The sequence below is a fragment of the Silurus aristotelis genome (genome assembly GCF_946808225.1).
Source record: "Silurus aristotelis genome assembly, chromosome: 17".
Classification (NCBI taxonomy): domain Eukaryota; kingdom Metazoa; phylum Chordata; class Actinopteri; order Siluriformes; family Siluridae; genus Silurus; species Silurus aristotelis.
In genome coordinates this window covers 14,332,210-14,351,079 of record NC_139590.1, presented here as the reverse complement: position 1 = coordinate 14,351,079, position 18,870 = coordinate 14,332,210, and the positions used below count along the sequence as shown (strand labels likewise).

The 18,870-nt window shown below is 36.4% G+C and overlaps 1 protein-coding gene across 1 annotated transcript in view; it reads left to right on the top strand.

Annotated features, from left to right (window-relative positions):
* The first annotated feature begins 10,934 nt into the window (after nucleotides 1-10,934).
* Nucleotides 10,935-18,870, top strand: part of recql5 (RecQ helicase-like 5) — a 42,780-nt gene continuing 34,844 nt past the window's right edge. The window contains exons 1-3 of the mRNA XM_083565797.1: nucleotides 10,935-11,131; nucleotides 11,362-11,483; nucleotides 13,692-14,207. Of these exons, the coding sequence (XP_083421923.1) occupies nucleotides 11,038-11,131; nucleotides 11,362-11,483; nucleotides 13,692-14,207 (732 nt within the window). The 5' untranslated portion in view covers nucleotides 10,935-11,037. The remainder of the gene's footprint in view (nucleotides 11,132-11,361; nucleotides 11,484-13,691; nucleotides 14,208-18,870) is intronic.

Sequence of the window (18,870 nt, the reverse complement as noted above, 5' to 3'; positions counted from 1 at the left end):
ACACCATCAGTTTTGGCTGAATGCACGAAAATTATTGGTTAGAAAAATTGCATTTTATATAACAGCTCAAAAAAGAGCTGGCGCGTAAATAATGCGTTTAGTATTAATGCGCTATTGATTTTTGAGATCTACAGTATCTCAGGAAAATGAGTACACCCCTCACATTTCAGCAACCATTTTAGAATATCTTCTCAAGGGATAATACTATAGAAATGAAACCTGGATTTATTTTAGAGCAGTCAATGTAAAGCTTGTAGAGCAGTAAAAATTAACTGTCCGAAAAAATAATTTAACTCACATCCATTATTGTTAAAAGAAGTTGAGTCCTCATGCTGCACGTCAGGTGCAAAGCCAGCTTCAAAAACAGACAAATGAGTGTTGCGAGCATGGCTTTAGAGCTCGCAAAGGCGAAAGGTCGGCTTGTCAGTGCTCGGATCATACGCTGCATGCTGCATCAAGTCTGTCTGCATTTCTGTTGACCCAGAAGGAAGCCTCTTCTGAAGCTGTCTCACAGGAAACTCCGCAAACAGTTTGCTGAAGACAGCCAGTCCAAGAGCATGAATTACTGGAACCATGTCCTTTGGTTTAATGAGACTAAAATAAACTTGTTTGACTCAGATGGTGTCCAGCATTTGTGGCATCGCCCTGGTGAGGAGAACCAAGAAAATTGTGTCCTGCCTACAGTCAAGCATGGTGGTGGTAGCATCATGGTCTGGGGCTGCATGAGTCCTGCTGGTACTGTGGAGCTGCGGTTTATTGAGGTAAACATGGAGTCCAACATGTACTGTGTCATTCTGAAGCAGAACATGATGGCCTTTCTTCAGAAACATGAAAATGACTCCAAACACACCGCCAAGATGACAACGGCTTTGCTGAAGGTGAAGGTGATGAAATGGCCAACTATGTCTCTAGACCTGAACCCTATTGAACACTTGTTTACTTAGGGTGTACTCACATTGTTGCCAGTTATTTAGACAATAATGGCTGTATGTTGAATTATTTTTAGAGGACAGTAAATCTATACTATATATATATATATATATATATATATATATATATATATATATATATATATATATATATATATATATATATATATATATATATTAGTTTATATCCAATATAAACAAAATATATCCAAGTTTCATTTCTATAGTATTGTCCCTTGAGAAGATTAAACTAAAGTGGTTGCTGAAATGTGAGGGTTTTACTTACTTTTGTTAGATACTGTATATTGTGGATTCTCCACTTAATATTTGACATAACAAAATATATTTTTGTAATAAAATGTGTTTAATAAAACGTGTACTTGTTTTTAAATTTGTGCAGTTATTTATTTAACATTAATTACTAACGTTTGTGCATTATCGTATGCTTCTATAATGTAAGTTTGGGGTACTCAAGCAAATCAGTGTATTAAAAGCAAATGATTAATGTGTGTTGTTTCTTTTTCTTTTAATTTCTGAATGGGTGATTTGTCAAATATAATAATTGTATAATAAGAAAATTAGATGATCAGGGTTTAAGGCCAAAGCTTGGACCATGTATGCATTTTAAAAAGTAGAGATTAATAGTCCTGCCACTATTGTTTTATTAAATTGGAAAGAACCTAGTTATTCGAAGACAATGAAGGCAGATGAGGTAAAAGTTTGAAAAATAAAAAAAATATGGGTGCTACACAGGTTGCAAAAGAAAGTATATAAATATTGTACATTGACTGTGGGTTTGAGTGCTTTCATGGATCTAAAGTTTTTATTTGACAACGCAACCCTGGATACTGAAATTAGTTTCTTTTGCTTTACATTTAAAATTAATTTATTTCAAAGTTATTTAATTTGCTACTTTTAATAATAATCTGCCATGACAGAGTCTTGGTTGTAGGTGCTGTTTGGTTTTGTAAATCTATGATTGGCAGGAAAGTAGTTAATCCAATCTGGCAACCCTGGCAGTTGTGAATGACCTTCCTCCTTTCCCTCCACGTCTTTCTTCAACCACCTACTTTTCCTCCACCTCTTCCTTCATCTCCTCCCCCTTTTCCTCTAACTCTTCCTTTAACCCCTCCTTCTTATTTTCCTTCTTATTCTCCTTCTTCTCCTTTTTCTCCAGCAGGACTTTTGCACTAGCCACTCATTCAAGAGGTACAATAGTGGCTAGAAATAAGACAGTGGAGAACTTAAGGCCTTAAAGGATTTTCTTTGTGTTCAAGGGACCATGAAATCTGTATTGTTTAGACTTGGTTCATCAACAGGAGGATCAACATGCAAGATCCAATTTTACATTAAGGGCAACAATATTGCACCTAAGCAAATAGAAAATCACGTTTTCTAGCTATTTGTGTTCAATGAACAATACAAAATTAACTGTAAAACCAAAAAACGTGAAAAACATAGAAGTGCATACAGGAAATAAATAGCAAACCTGCCAAACCAATACCTGCTTTAAGGATATATATATATATATATATATATATATATATATATATATATATATATATATATATATATATATATATATACAGTGAGGAAAATAAGTATTTGAACACCCTGCTATTTTGCAAGTTCTCCCACTTAGAAATCATGGAGGGTCTGAAATTGTCATCGTAGGTGCATGTCCACTGTGAGAGACATAATCTAAAAAAAATAATCCAGAAATCACAATGTATGATTTTTTAACTATTTATTTGTATGATACAGCTGCAAATAAGTATTTGAACACCTGAGAAAGTCAATGTTAATATTTGGTACAGTAGCATTTGTTTGAGGTCAAACATTTCCTGTAGTTTTTCACCAGGTTTACACACACTGCAGGAGGGATTTTGGCCCACTCCTCCACACAGATCTTCTTTAGATCAGTCAGGTTTCTGGCCTGTCGCTGAGAAACACGGAGGTTGAGCTCCCTCCAAGATTCTCTATTGGGTTTAGGTCTGAAGACTGGCTAAGCCACGCCAGAACCTTGATATGCTTCTTACAGAGCCACTCCTTGGTTATCCTGGCTGTGTACTTCGGGTCATTGTCATGTTGGAAGACCCAGCCTCGACCCATCTTCAATGCTCTAACTGAGGGAAGGAGGTTGTTCCCCAAAATCTCGCAATACATGGCCCTGGTCATCCTCTCCTTAATACAGTGCAGTCGCCCTGTCCCATGTGCAGAAAAACACCCCGAAAGCATGATGCTACCACCCCCATGCTTCACAGTAGGGATGGTGTTCTTGGGATGGTACTCATCATTCTTCTTCCTCCAAACACGTTTAGTGAAATTATGACCCAAAAGTTTTATTTTGGTCTCATCTGACCACATGACTTTCTCCCATGACTCCTCTGGATCATCCAAATGGTCATTGGCAAACTTAAGACGTGCCTGGACATGTGCTGGTTTAAGCAGGGGAACCTTCCGTGCCATGCATGATTTCAAACCATGACGTCTTAGTGTATTACCAACAGTAACCTTTGAAACGGTGGTCCCAGCTCTTTTCAGATCTTTGACCAGCTCCTCCCGTGTAGTTCTGGGTTGATTTCTCACCTTCCTTAGGATCATTAAGACCCTACGAGGTGAGATCTTGCATGGAGCCCCAGTCAGAGGGAGATTGACAGTCATGTTTAGCTTCTTCCATTTTCTAATGATTGCTCCAACAGTGGACCTTTTTTCACCAAGCTGCTTGGCAATTTCCCCGTAGCCCTTTCCAGCCTTGTGGAGGTGTACAAATTTGTCTCTAGTGTCTTTGGACAGCTCTTTGGTCTTGGCCATGTTAGTAGTTGGATTCTTACTGATTGTATGGAGTGGACAGGTGTCTTTATGCAGCTAACGACCTCAAACAGGTGCATCTAATTTAGGATAATAAATGTAGTGGAGGTGGACATTTTAAAGGCAGACTAACAGGTCTTTGAGGGTCAGAATTCTAGCTGATAGACAGGTGTTCAAATACTTATTTGCAGCTGTATCATACAAATAAATAGTTAAAAAATCATACATTGTGATTTCTGGATTTTATTTTTTAGATTATGTCTCTCACAGTGGACATGCACCTACGATGAAAATTTCAGACCCCTCCATGATTTCTAAGTGGGAGAACTTGCAAAATAGCAGGGTGTTCAAATACTTATTTTCCTCACTGTATATATATATATATATATATATATATATATATATATATATATATATATATATATATATATATATATATATATATATATAAAAAATTTTTTCTTTTTACTTTTTCAAGGAATGAATGCTGTGCTGAGACGCACATTACCTTTACAAACTGTGATATGCAGGTTGCAGTTTTAAAAACAGGAGGTGGGTAGGTGGTATCTGGGTGGTTAAGATTTTGGATTTCTGAACAAAATGTATTAAATTCATAATCCCAGCACAACCAAGCAGACATTGCTGGGCCCTTGAGCAAGGCCCTTAACCCTCAACCTGCTCAGCCCCTGGATAAGGGCATCTGCTAAATTCCAGAAATGAGAGAATAACTTTGCCTGTAAAACCATTTAAATAAGGAAAATGTCATAGCAGGACATTTTTCTTTGTCTGGTTCATGGTCTTTGCCTTCACTATAACTGAAACCAGAACTCAACATTAGGTTATGATGTAACTTTACCTCCACTAATTAGGTGTTATTGATTTATTTAATCAATTTTACGTGTATTTAAAATTCTAGAATAGCTTCTTTTTTATTTTCTGTAGCAGATAATAGTCGACCTGGTTTTAAGCTCCGATATAAGCTTCCATGGCTTCCATTTTACTGTACAAACACAACACTGAGAAAACAGGAGGGTGTATATCCAGTGAGAATTACATGAATAATTAACTGCAGTATTTACAGTCGGCACCAGAATTTTTTTTTTTTTTTTTTTTTTTTTTTTTTTAAGTATGTGCAAAATGTTTACTCTAAACCAAATCATCCATTTTTTCTCTTTAAACATATGAATTGGAAATTGGATATATTCAACTGCCACAGCCTACACCCTTTAGTATTTTAAAATTGTCTCCCAGAGCTCCATTGTTGCCTTTGACCATTTCCTGTTCCCTCAAGCTATAAATATATGATCAGTTGTTTAAATTCTTTTGCCATTCAATCTTTTGTGGGAAAAGTAAAAAAAAAATTTCAATACAGAAGATGTAGTTTATTATCTGCAGTAATCCCTAATCACTGGTCAGAGCTGAGTGGATCTGGAGCCTCTCCTGGGAACACAGAGAGCATACCCAGAAACTCCATACAGACAGTAACCTAAGCTCAAGATCAAACCAGAGACCTGAAGCTATGAGGAAGTAACACTACATACTGCATGAGGGCCGATAATGGTTTTAAAAATACATGAACGGTACCATTAAGCACCAAGAAAAGCATCATAAAATTTGACAGGAATGGGTTACAGTAATATACTAGCCTGTGCTTCTGTCCAGAGTATGTTTCAGCAAGAATTAAAGGTACGGGGATGCCGAAATATTTTTATTTTTGGATGTATATTGATAGTATTTCTGCATGCTAATTTTCACATCACATAACTAATATTCATGCTTACCTCATGCATTAAGCAGCCATTTTGTCCAAGGTACAAAGTAACAATTAGAATTATTTATTCCTAGTTGTATGCCATTTGTGTGCTTTCAGATAAAACAGCTCTATTTCAAGCCTTTCTTTACTTCCATTTTCATGGGCAAATAATTCAGAGATAAAATGCTAAAGACCTTGACTTTCCAGGCTTTCCCATGGTTCAGACCACACAATGGGCACAATACAATGTGACCTTGTTTTGCTTATTTTAATTCAGTTATTTATATCTTATCTTTAACAGTGCATCTGTTGAGCCCAGGTAATAGTTATACTTGATTTTTTAAAGTCAGCATCAGCCACGCAGACGAGAAGAAAAACAATGTAAAATCTTTGAGAGTGATCTAGAGTGATCTTTGAATATCCGTGTATATTGATCACTATTGTGTCTTTTAATAAATAAATGCATAGGTCAATAATGACTCTTCTGAATATAGTATCTTTGTCTGATTATTAGGAACAAAACTATGTGTTCCCAAGACCTTCATGAGTAGCTTTAAAAAATGAAATAAAATATAGACTTGATTCTTTATGCTCAAAGTGCACCAGCAAGGGTCTCTACAGAAAGAAGCGTATAAAGAGGAGCAAATGAGAGGAACCAGACTCAAGAGGGCACCCATCCTCATCTGGGTTGCACCAAATGTCCATTTGAAGCAGATATACCATGTTGCGGGGTACAGTGATGATGATCAGAAGCAAACTGTATTCCTGAGTCAGTGTAGCAGACTGTTGATATTAACTACAATCCAATCCATCCTCAAAGCACCCGTTCTACTCCGGAATTACATGGAACCACCCACGGTGTTGATGAGAGACCGTCCCAAGCTGCACAGAAGTGTGAAGATCCACGGAGGGGAGAGGGGCAGGAACAGTGGTCACTGGAGCCTCAGGAGCATGTTTAACTCGACCGAGAGAGAGAGAGAGAAAGAGAGAGAGAGAGAGAGAGAGAGAGAGAGAGAGAGAGAGAGAGAGAGAGAGAGAAGAGGGTGACGGGAAGAGAAGGATATGGATTATTAAGTGTCCTTATTGGTGTATGAAAGTTAATGTCACTGTGCAGTTTGGACTCTGGCAAGACTCGCTATAGCAGCATAACTAAAAGGGAGAACCAGAAGGCAACACAGACATGAGGGATCTCTGGGATAAGAGACGGCCCACCACACCACCGTCAACAAACCCGAGTGAACGTGTGAATGTGAGGGGACGACAGCATACAAATATACCAGTTCACCAAACACTCTATATCCATGCTCCCTCCAGATCTGAGCCTTTACCTAAGAAAAATCTACTGATAAAAGGCTTGACTAAATAAATAAGTTTTCAACCTCGACTTGAACACTGAGACTGTGTCTGAGTCCCGAACACTGGTTCGAAGGCTGTTCCATAACTGTGGGGCTTTATAAGAGAAAGATCTGCCCCCTGCTGTAGTCTTCATTATTTGAGGAACAAACAGATAGCCAGCACCTTTTGATCTAAGTAGGCGTGGAGGATCATACTGGTACAGAAGTTCACTCAGATACTGTGGTGCGAGACCGTTAAGTGCTTTATACGTCAGTAGTAGTATTTTATAATCAATGCGAGATTTGATTGGGAGCAGTGTAGACTGATTAAAACAGGGGTGATGTGGTCATATTTCCTAGATCTAGTGAGGACTCTTGCTGCTGCATTCTGAACTAACTGAAGCTTATTTATGCGCTTACTTGCACACCCAGACAGTAAAGCATTACAGTAGTCTAATCTAGAAGTAACAAAAGCATGAACTAGTTTTTATGCATCCTGTAACGACATCATATTTCTAATTTTAGCAATATTTCTAAGGTGAAAGAAGGAGATCCTGGTGATATTATTCACGTATGACTCAAAGGAAAGACTCGGGTCAATAATCACACCAAGGTCTTTGACAGCCGGGTATGTGACATACGTTTTCAAAAAATATAATATATAAAAGGCAATCATGTAGAGGATTGTAATTTAATTACTTTTCCCAGTGTTCATTTTCAAGTGTAGAGGCTTTTGGGACACTCTGGACTTCTGACTGTCTTACTGCTTACAGTGCCTTTTTCCTTGTCCAGTTCTCAGTCATATGCTCAGTTTTGCTGTGAGTAGCTATCATGTGCCAGGAAAGCATTCCTCACAGTCTAACCACCAGCTTGCCCTGTGACTCCAAACAGGAAGGATTTATTCTGCTACTTTCTATAGCATGATGAAAAAGATCCTACAGGATATGAATCAGGGGGAGTTTCAGTCAGCAGTTTACAGTTCAACCAATTTTTTTTATTTTTATGGAATCTGCAATTTCAGTTCTTGGCTGTGCAAAAGGGTGTTGGGGGTCTTCTTTTGACCAACAACAATACAAGTTTATAGATTCAAGAAGGATGTGCTTTCTATTAAAATCTTATTTATGAGCATTAACAACAAATCCTCACAACATATGAACATGTAAACTTAAACAGATTTTGGACTTTATCTTCGTGCGTTCACAAAGAAGTGTTAATAATTAAACAACACGGAAGAAGACACATAATTAAGTTTATTTATTGTAATAACTTGGATATCTGTGGTGAGTAATTTGAGCTCATTTGTGATACATGTGCCTGGAAAAAAAAACAATTAATGATCTAAAAAATGATCTAAAAATCATATGATGTATCTGAGTATTATATGTAATAAACTTACCTGAAATGCAGAGCATACTGAAATGCATCAGATTTTTCTGGTAAAATCTGGTGCATTTCAGTATGCCCTTACTCTCTGACACTCTAATGGAAATTTTAATTGCCTGATAAAACCATGATACTCCAAATTGAAATACTATGAGAAAGTAATTAAGAAATTGCTTTATATAGATTGCGTTTAAAGTTAGTATTTTCAAACAAAACCGTCTGAAAAGTTTAAACAAACAGAGTACATGTCTAAAGTTACGTGAAAATATGTTACAAATTTATTCTTTTGTAGAAACAAAAGAGTAAAATAACATTTGTGTGGAAAACTCATGCATATTCATTTGACCTTCTGTAAAAGTGGTAAATGGAGACTTCATTTATAGAGAAATATTTCAGTCATCTGAAGGTGAGTTTCTGAGGTAAACGTAGGACCCAGAATAAAGACTCAGACGCAATTACACTAAATGGAAATGAACATGGTAATATTCAGATATTCAGATTATATTCGAGTGAGTGGAACAGGTATGTTATAGACTTTTACCATATCTAAACAAGTACAGAATATTCCACTAGGTGGCAACATACTGCATTTATTCATTTCAATATCACATCAAATTACATATAATAACAGCACATAACACAAAACTGACACCTGAACAGAGGTGGCAAAAGTACGCACATCCATTACTTAAGTAGAAGTACCGATTATACCTTTTTACTTAAGTGAAAGTAAAGAAGTCTTGGCTCTGACATGTACTTAAGTAAAAAGTAATTATTACTTCTACCTGTTTTAGCTGTTAACTGGACCTCACATCATATTAATGTTTGATTTGATTTGATTTGATTTGATTTGATAGATAGATAGATAGATAGATAGATAGATAGATAGATAGATAGATAGATAGATAGATAGATAGATAGATAGATAGATAGAACTTTATTGTCATTGCATAGTACAGGTACACAGCAACAAAATGCAGTTTGGCATCTACCAGAAGTGCAAAAAGTAGCAATCGTGCAAATAGTGCAGATAAATATGTATCATATTTACTGCATGTGATTATGTATGTAAGCATATGTACAGTGATTAAATATAAAGGCTATAACAGTGCAGAGATGTGTGGACATCATTAAGAGCCTTTGCTATGTTTCCACACGGAGAGTTAATGAGGTGATACCGGAGAAAGTGCACCTCTTCAAGTCAAGAAGCTTTTATATATAATCATAGACATTTTACAGATTTAAATGATGTATTGTTTTTATCTGTACGATCAATAAAGACAGTAATTTAAGTTCGTGTCGCCATTATGAGGGAAAAACCCACAAAACGCCACCCAGAGGGTAAATTGTGTAAAACATGGCGGATTTGGTGTTTGATTTGAGACTTGGCGCATAAATAAAACAAAAATTTACTGATTAAAAATATTTTATCTGGAGTTTATTTATTTATTTTATATTTAAGTAAAGAAGGGACGTCGTGAATAAGTGTGTTTCGCTGGAGGTTTTAATTTCGCCTATTTTATATTTAGTTATTTATTTATGTATTTACATTTTTTTTTCAATAAAAATGGTAAAAACAGAAATGCGCGCTGAATTGATAGCGTTAATAACATTTAGTGCCGTTTAAAATAATTTGAATTTTGACAGCCAAATATATATATATATTAATACAAAACTAATAAAAATGTTGTTACCTAATGAATGTATCCAGGCTGAAGATCCACATAAAAAACACAAGCAGAGAAAAGATGATGATGATCATGAATGTGTCTGATCTCAGTCATGTTCTCATCACTGACTCTCTCTGTCTCATCCACATTAACCCCAAACTTCTTACTGCGATCTGCCTGCTGATTCTTATCTCCGTAAAGAGTGAGAGCAGGACTTTATACACCAGCGGATTGAAAAAGACGCGCAGTAACAGGAAATCGGTTGTTCGGCTGAATATATTTCACCAAATCAATGGATTAAAACTAAAGTAACGAGTCTGTTTTGAAAATGTAAAAAATAAAAAGTACAGATATTTGTGTAAAAATGTAATGAGTAAAAGTAAAAAGTTGTCTGAAAAATAAATAGTGGAGTAAAGTACTGATACCAGAAAAATCTATATAAGTACAGTAACGAAGTATTTGTACTCCGTTACTTCCCACCTCTGCCTCTGAATCATATTTAGAATTATTACAGGCCAAAAATGCTATGGGACCTTCTTCTTCTTCTTCTTCTTCTTCTTCTTCTTCCTCTCTCTCTCTCTCTCTCTCTCTCTCTCTGTGTGTGTGTGTGTGTGTGTGTGTGTGTGTGTGTGTATGTGTGTGTGTGTGTGTGTGTGTGTGTGTGGAAATTATAAATCCAAGCATTGTGATATTTATCAACAAAATTTTTTTTGAATATTGAGCATTGAATTAAATATATTAATAACAAAAATACATTTGTGGGAAAATGAATGTCTTAGTAATTGACTACTAAGTAATAATTAGTAATAGTAACAATTAAGACTAATAATTAGTATTTTTAAACAAAACCGTCTCAAAATTCTAGACATGTGGGTTAAAAGATATTCAAGTTTTGTTAATGAGTATGTTCATTGTATATATATATATATATATATATATATATATATATATATATATATATATATATATATATATATATATATATATATATATATATAACTATTATTATTTTTTTGTATGTTGATTGTATATGTGAAAACTCGGTTCAGCATGTGACGTCATTTTTGTGCGACTCCTAGGTTGGCTCGGAGCTGACTGAAGTTGGCTGACTGTGTGTGTATGTGTATATGTGTGTGTGAGTCTTTCAGGAAAAAGAAATGACTGCTGTTGAGCGAGCTTTGAAAACCCATTTCGGTTTTGAGAAGTTCCGATCACAGCAGCAGGAGAATGTGGTTAAAGCGGTGATTAAAGGTAATATTGAAACAGTCGGGTTTGTTTGGAGATTACTTTAGTGTTGGATGTTACTGAATTGTCGCAGCTCAGCATTTGTCTTGTGCATCTGGTCAAGTCTAATGAATTTTAAGGGCGTTTATAGTTTTCTTTATTGATTTAAAAAATTTTGTTAAAAATAGTATAATCCTGTTTTGACGTGACAGTAGTCTAAAAATGCTAATCTGCTGTCCTTGTCCCTTTAAACGCAGGTGACAGGGATGTGTTTGTATGTATGCCAACCGGCGCAGGGAAGTCACTGTGCTACCAGCTTCCTGCAATGCTGGCCTCTGGCATCACACTGGTCATATCTCCTCTGATTGCACTCATACAGGTAAATCATTCTTCTTTTTTTATGTTTTGCTGTGTGATTCTGCATTTGCACTTTTGTCTGGTATTAACTATTCATGAAAACACTGCCAAATCATTCATTGCTTACTGTCTTATGGCACGTTCTTCCTGATGAAACATACCCAATCCTGGCATAACCTCAAATTGTCTGGTTACTAAAGAAAAAAAAAAAAAGGTTTTGCTTTCCCTTAGATTTTAGGAATGAAGTTAAGTCAAAAGCTTTCATTGTCATTCCAAGCCTATATAGCTGCTGCAGTACATTTTTAAATGAGATTCTATTTTATAAAATGAGATGTTTTTCCAGAACCCTTCTGCTACATAAAACATCGAACTACAGAACAGAACAGAACACATAGCTTCATAAAAGAACAAATAAGCATCATAACAGAACATAGAGCCACATAACAGAACGCAGAGCCACATAACAGAACGCAGAGCCACAAAACAGAACCCAGAGCCACATAACAGAACGCAGAGCCACATAACAGAACCCAGAGCCACAAAACAGAACCCAGAGCCACATAACAGAACCCAGAGCCACATAACAGAACCCAGAGCTACATAAAACGACATAGAGCTACATAACAGGACACAGAGCTACATAACAGAATCCAGAGCTACATAAAACAAAATAGAGCTACATAAAACAAAATAGAGCTACATAAAACAAAATAGAGCTACATAAAACAACATCGATCTACATAACAGAACCCAGAGCTACATAACAGAACCCAGAGCTACATAAAACAACATAGAGCTACATAACAGAACCCAGAGCTACATAAAACAATACAAAGCTACATAAAACAACATAGAGCTACATAAAACAACATAGAGCTACATAACAGAACCCAGAGCTACATAAAACAACATAGAGCTACATAACAGAACCCAGAGCTACATAAAACAACATAGAGCTACATAACAGAACCCAGAGCTACATAAAACAACATAGAGCCCCATAACAGAACGCAGAGCTACATAACAGAACGCAGGGTTACATGAAACAACACAGAGCTACATAACAGGACACAGAGCCAAATAACAGAACGCAGAGCTACATAACAGAATGAAGAGCTACATAACAGAACCCAGAGCTACATAAAACAACACAGAGCTATATAACAGAACCTAGAGCTACATAAAACAACATAGAGCTACATAACAGAACCCAGAGCTACATAAAACAACACAGAGCTACATAAAACAATACAGAGCTACTTAACAGAACCTTGAGCTTCATAACAGAACCCAGAGCTACATAAAACAACATAGAGCTACATAACAAAACTCAGAGCTACATAACAGAACACAGCGCTAAGGACTAAATAAGTTAAAGTGCATCGTGGATATACATATATACAGATGTGTATGAATTGTTTAACGTATTTGAGTGTGTGATTAATTTAAAGAATAAGAAATTGTGATTTTACCTGATTGTTAATTTTGACATGCTTAAAGTAAAACTCTATATCGTTTAGATTGTCAAAGTGTGGACTGACAGGTTATTCCTGCACTCTTCTATGCAATGCAGGATTCATTCTTTCATTTTCAGTCAACCTATTCTAGAAAAACAGGCAAACAGGCCGGAATACAATATGTCCTGTATGGAATTCCAGGCTGTTGTTGGACACGGTGCACACGCACTCATTCGCACCTATGAGCTCTTTGACTCCAGCTGAATTTCTGGGAGGAAGCCTGAGAACCAGGAGGAAACCCAAACAAGCAGTATCCTGAGCTCAGGGTCGTTCTGATGATTTCTGGAGCTGCGAGGAGGCAAAATCTATACGCTTTGAATTCATTTGTTTTTGTTCATAACTAATTAGTTCATTGCTAGTTCACATATGATTGTTTCTTACTGGGTGTAATAATGCTGTATGATCCATAGAAAGAATTACGCTTAAAGACAGGGTTGTTGTGTATTGCTTTTGTTTAGAATGTGTAGGTCACTGCATTTGTTGCACAATGTTGCACATGTGCACTTTGTGTCGTTAGTTTAGAGTTATGTGTACTTTTGTGTTCCTTTTGTTAATTTATGTTGTTTGCTGTAGCACTTTGGTCCTGGGGGAAATGTTTAATTTCAATGTGTACTGCACTGTATGTGGTATGACAATAAAGCCTATTCGACTTGACTTTGATTGACTGTGTGTGTCATATTTAAATGTTCTCTGTCTTCACTTTGTCTTCCTAGGATCAGGTAGAGCACCTTAAGGCACTAAACATACCAGCATGCTCCATAAACTCAAAACTCCCATCCGGCGAGAGAAAGCAGATCCTGGACGACTTGCATAGTAAAACTCCTCGTCTCAAGCTGTTGTATATCACTCCTGAGATGGTTGCTTCTCCATCCTTCCAGCCTTGCCTGAGCTCGCTGTGCTCCCGCGGGTTGCTAACCTGCCTGGCGGTTGATGAAGCTCACTGTGTCTCTCAGTGGGGTCACGATTTCAGACCTGACTACCTGAAGCTGGGGGACCTGCGCACCCGTCTTCCTGGAGTCCCCTGCGTGGCCTTGACAGCGACCGCGCCGAAGCGCGTGCAGGAGGACATTGCTCACTCGCTTAAGCTAAAATCACCACTCATTTTTTCCACTCCGGTGTTTCGCAAAAACCTGAAGTACGATGTGATATTTCGAGATCTGCTGCCTGACCCGTACGTTCATCTACATGCGTTTGCTAAGGAAGCGCTTGGGGGATGCTCAGCTGAGAAGGTCAGTTGGTTTTTGGGGTTTTTTTTGAGTGGGGGGTTTGGTTGTAATATAGTGGGTACATCAGATTCTCTCAGAACTTTACATAATAGTTGCAATAGCTGTCTGATTATTAAGTCATAGCAGGCAGAAGAGTTTTTCTTTAAATACAGTATAGAGGATGTATATCATCCACAGATTTAGCTGAAATTAAACATTAAAATATATAATATTTTTGCATTCCCTGACATGGGAACTAATACAGTGTGATGTAAACTTTTCAAGTGTTTACATCTGGACTTATTTAACTGTACCTATTAGTTAGAATTTTTGCTTTAGAAACACATATAATATTCCTCACAATTATTACGACTGACTAATTACTGATCTAATTACAGTGAACCACTATATTTATGCACCACTGTTATTTTAAATAATCTAGAAATCTCTTGCATAGGAGTGTAAAGTATTGCACAGATGTTTTCCCATTTCCTGATTTTTTTTATGTTTTTTGTAGCTAACCTGGGCTTCGTTTAAGAAATAGAAAGATGTTGCATATACATTTTCAGTCTAGTCAAAGCGGTAATCCATTAAAAAATAGTGTAACGTAAATAACCTGCGATGCTCAACCTACACTGCTTAGATGTAGTTTGCTTTTGCTAAAATTGGCTCATAAAGCATGCGTTTCTAGTGCACATTGCTTTCGCTTTGCTCTACACCAAACGTGTTCATGCAGCTGTCATTTTTGAGGTCAGGCTGTTGTTCTGACATCTCTTTTGGAAGAATTTGTGCCTCATGGTGCACGATGATGGCCTTTAAAATGGCAGCCTGGATGCTTATTGGATAATTTTTAAAATAATGTATTAAATAAAGTAATCGAATAGACCTTAGTGCTCACACTTATCTAAGTGATGACATTAAATGAATGTTCTTTTTTTTTTTTTTTTCTTTCTACTACTAACTTTTTTTTTTCTCTATCCACGTTGTCTCTTGATTAGATTCCCACAAACATTCAAACTCAGATGTTTGTTACAGTCAGATTGATGCTCGATTTTTAACTTCCTGGATTATTTTTTTTGCAAATGGCTTTGTGTCTGCAATAAGCAGTTAAAAGCATCAGTCTACACCTCAGTTTAGAACTTCTCACTTGCTTGCTAACATTGGACATGTCCTGTTCTGGCTTCTAATTGGTGGACTGAGTTTTTCTCTCCGTTCACAAAGGGTGTGTCTCAATTTTTTTTTCTTTTTTGGGCCAGGAATTTAATTAATTTTATTGCAAAATTACACTTTTACATATTTTAATACCAAACCAGAACAAAGGGACATATAAAGAAGGTCTACAAAATTAAATGAGGGATGAAAAAAACAAAACAAAGGGAAATATATAAATTAAACAAATAATAATACAAAAACAAATAACAAAAACTACTTCACAAAGTAGTAAAGGTGGTAAAAAATTATTATATCTTCCCTCAATCTACCTCCAGGATACATACATCATTAAAGTCCCTTTTTTTCCTGCCTCTGAAACTATACTTGATTTTTTTTTTTTTTTAGTTTTAAAAAGAAGATAAAATCTTTAAGCCATACTGATACCGAAGGAAGTTGTAGGGAGGTCCAACATAATATTCTGCGCCGAGCAAACAAAGACGCAAATGAGACAACACTACCTCGCTAATGGGTTAGAGGTTAAAACTGGAGATGAAACACCAAAAATGGCAATTAAAGGGCAGATGTCGAATTTGATTTTAAGAATTTCAGAGACAGTTTTAAAGAAGGAGTTCCAAACCTTTTGCAGTTTGGGACAGAGTGCAAACATATGTGGTTACAGGGTGTAAGTTCAAATTTTTTCACATGCAGGTGCATCTCAGTAAATTAGAATGTCATTAAAAATATTTTTTTTATTTTAGTAATTCAATACAAAAAGTGAAACTCGTATATTATATAGATTCATATTCATATTTCACAATCTGTGAATTTTCTGAGATGAATTTTGGGTTTTCATTAGCTGTAAGCCATAATCATTCAAATGAGAAGAAATAAACACTTAAAATATATCACTCTGTGTGTGTGATGAATCTTTATAATTAATTTGAATTGAATTCATAATCCAGTCTTATTAATTGAGATGCACCTGTATGTCGGGAACGTTGGGATATACCTTTGATCGATTTAGTCTTAGAAAGATGAGCTCTATGGGCCGTGTTAAATTGTATAATACTGAGTCTAGCACACGACGTGGAAGTGCGTATATTGTCCCAATAACCATCGTGAAACTTTAGGTCTAATTTCTCTTACCAAACGCTAGGGTTTTTTAAATTATAGCAATTTTCCTTTGACCGAGTCAAAGTGTATATTTGAGAGATAAAACCACTAAATCTAAACATCTCTTCTCGTGCAGATGGTGGAGAAGGTGGTAAAAACGTTATTAATGAAAGTGTTTAAAGCATTTTTGATCCTTCTTCTCCCAGAAAGTGAATGTAGAATCTGTAAAGGGTCGGGCTGGAAGAAGTGATTATTGCATATAGGAGCCATGGTAGAGGCTGAGGTCAATTTAAAATAACGCAGAAATTGATCAAATATGTTGAGAGAGGTACACACTACTGGATTATCTGTATAGCGTGCAGCTGAGGTAGAAAGGGGAGGAAAACACCATAGCGCCATTGCAGATTGGGGGCCCGCACCCAGAATGCCAGCTTACGAATATTAGCTGCCCAATAATAAAGGCATGAGCTTAGGTAACGCAGGCCCCCACTTAGTTTGCATTTTCAAAGTAAAAATTTGGAAACCATGGGGGATTTTTTTTTGCCCATACAAAAGACAAGACAAGATTAGCTGGTCAATATTTTTGAAGAATGATTTAGGTTAAAAACAAAGGAATAGACTGCTACAGAAATTTTGGAAGAATGTTCATTTTAACTGTATTTATTCTACCAAGTGGAGACAATGGTAAAGCAGCCCATTTTTTCCAAAAGCTGAATTCATGTATGCAATTAAGGCCGTAAAATTAGCCGCCATTAATCCGGAGTAGGAACGAGTAACATTTGCTCCAAGATATTTCAATTTAGAATCCTCAAAATGAAAAAGAAAGTCAGTTTGTTTTATCTTTTGAACAGATTGATTTATGTGTAGGCATTCACTCTTTTTTTTTTTTTCTTTTTTTTTTTTTAGGTTCAATTTATATCCAGAAAATTTCATTAAAATCCTCGAGCAGACGCGTTATTACGGGGATAGATGTAACCGGGACAGTAACATAAAGTAACAAATCATTAGCATATAGGGCTAGTTTCTACTCATTTCCTTCACGGAGTATGCCCTAAAATACAGGAAGTGCAAAAAGTAAGGGAGAGAGAGGACATCCCTGGTGAGTACCGTGCGACAAGGTAAAATAATCGGATTTAACATTGTTGCTATATACAGTACAGACCAAAAGTTTGGACACACCTTCTCATTCAAAGAGTTTTCTTTATTTTCATGACTATGAAAATTGTAAATTCACACTGAAGGCATCAAAACTATGAATTAACACGTGGAATTATATATGGAATTATATACATAACAAAAAAGTGTGAAACAACTGAAAATGTCATATTCTAGGTTCTTCAAAGTAGCCACCTTTTGCTTTGATTACTGCTTTGCACACTCTTGGCATTCTCTTGATGAGCTTCAAGAGGTAGTCACCTGAAATGGTCTTCCAACAGTCTTGAAGGAGTTCCCCGAGAGATGCTTGGCACTTGTTGGCCCTTTTGCCTTCACTCTGCGGTCCAGCTCACCCCTAAACCATCTCGATTGGGTTCAGGTCCGGTGACTGTGGAGGCCAGGTCATCTGGCGCAGCACCCCATCACTCTCCTTCTTGGTCAAATAGCCCTTGATGCCTTCAGTGTGACTCTACAATTTTCATAGTCAAGAAAATAAAGAAAACTCTTTGAATGAGAAGGTGTGTCCAAACTTCTGGTCTGTACTGTATATAGAACCTCGAGGTTCGACATATAATAAGCGAATCCAAGATGTTGATCGATCCTCACAGCTAAACTCCCTTAACAATGTAAAAAGATATTCCCATTCGATCGGAAAAAAATGACCACCAATGTGGAGAACTACTTTGCTTCGAATATATAATATTGAAAAGAGTATGAATGTTTAAAAAGGAATGTAGCCTTTTTATTAATCCAGTTTGCTTTTCTGAGATAATTCTAGGGAGAATCCTCTCCAAACGAGAGGCCAGAAGTTTGGCTAGAATCTTAACATCTGCGTTGAGAAGGCTAATAGGAGGCTAATAGGTCTATACGAATTCCATGATGTTGGTTCCTTTCCTCCCAGAGAGTATTTGCTTGTCTCGATGTTGACAGTGAGTCGGCTAATTTAACATTTAATTTCTTAACAAATTCGGAAGGAAACCCGTCAGCGCCTGGCGATTTCTTCGAATGAATTCATCAATTTAATGGGGTGTGTCTCAATTCCAAATGTTTACCTCAATTCAATATTTATTTATTAGGGTTTTTTTTACTTTGTTATTTATTGTGTATGCACATACATTATATGAAAAGTACTGGGATGAACCCTTTTCCAGCCATATGTGCTTTTTTCTCCAAACTGTTACTACAAAGTTACATGGATAACATGTCTTTGGATGTGATGGCATCACATTTTCCACAAGCACACTCTAAAATCTAGTGGAACAACATC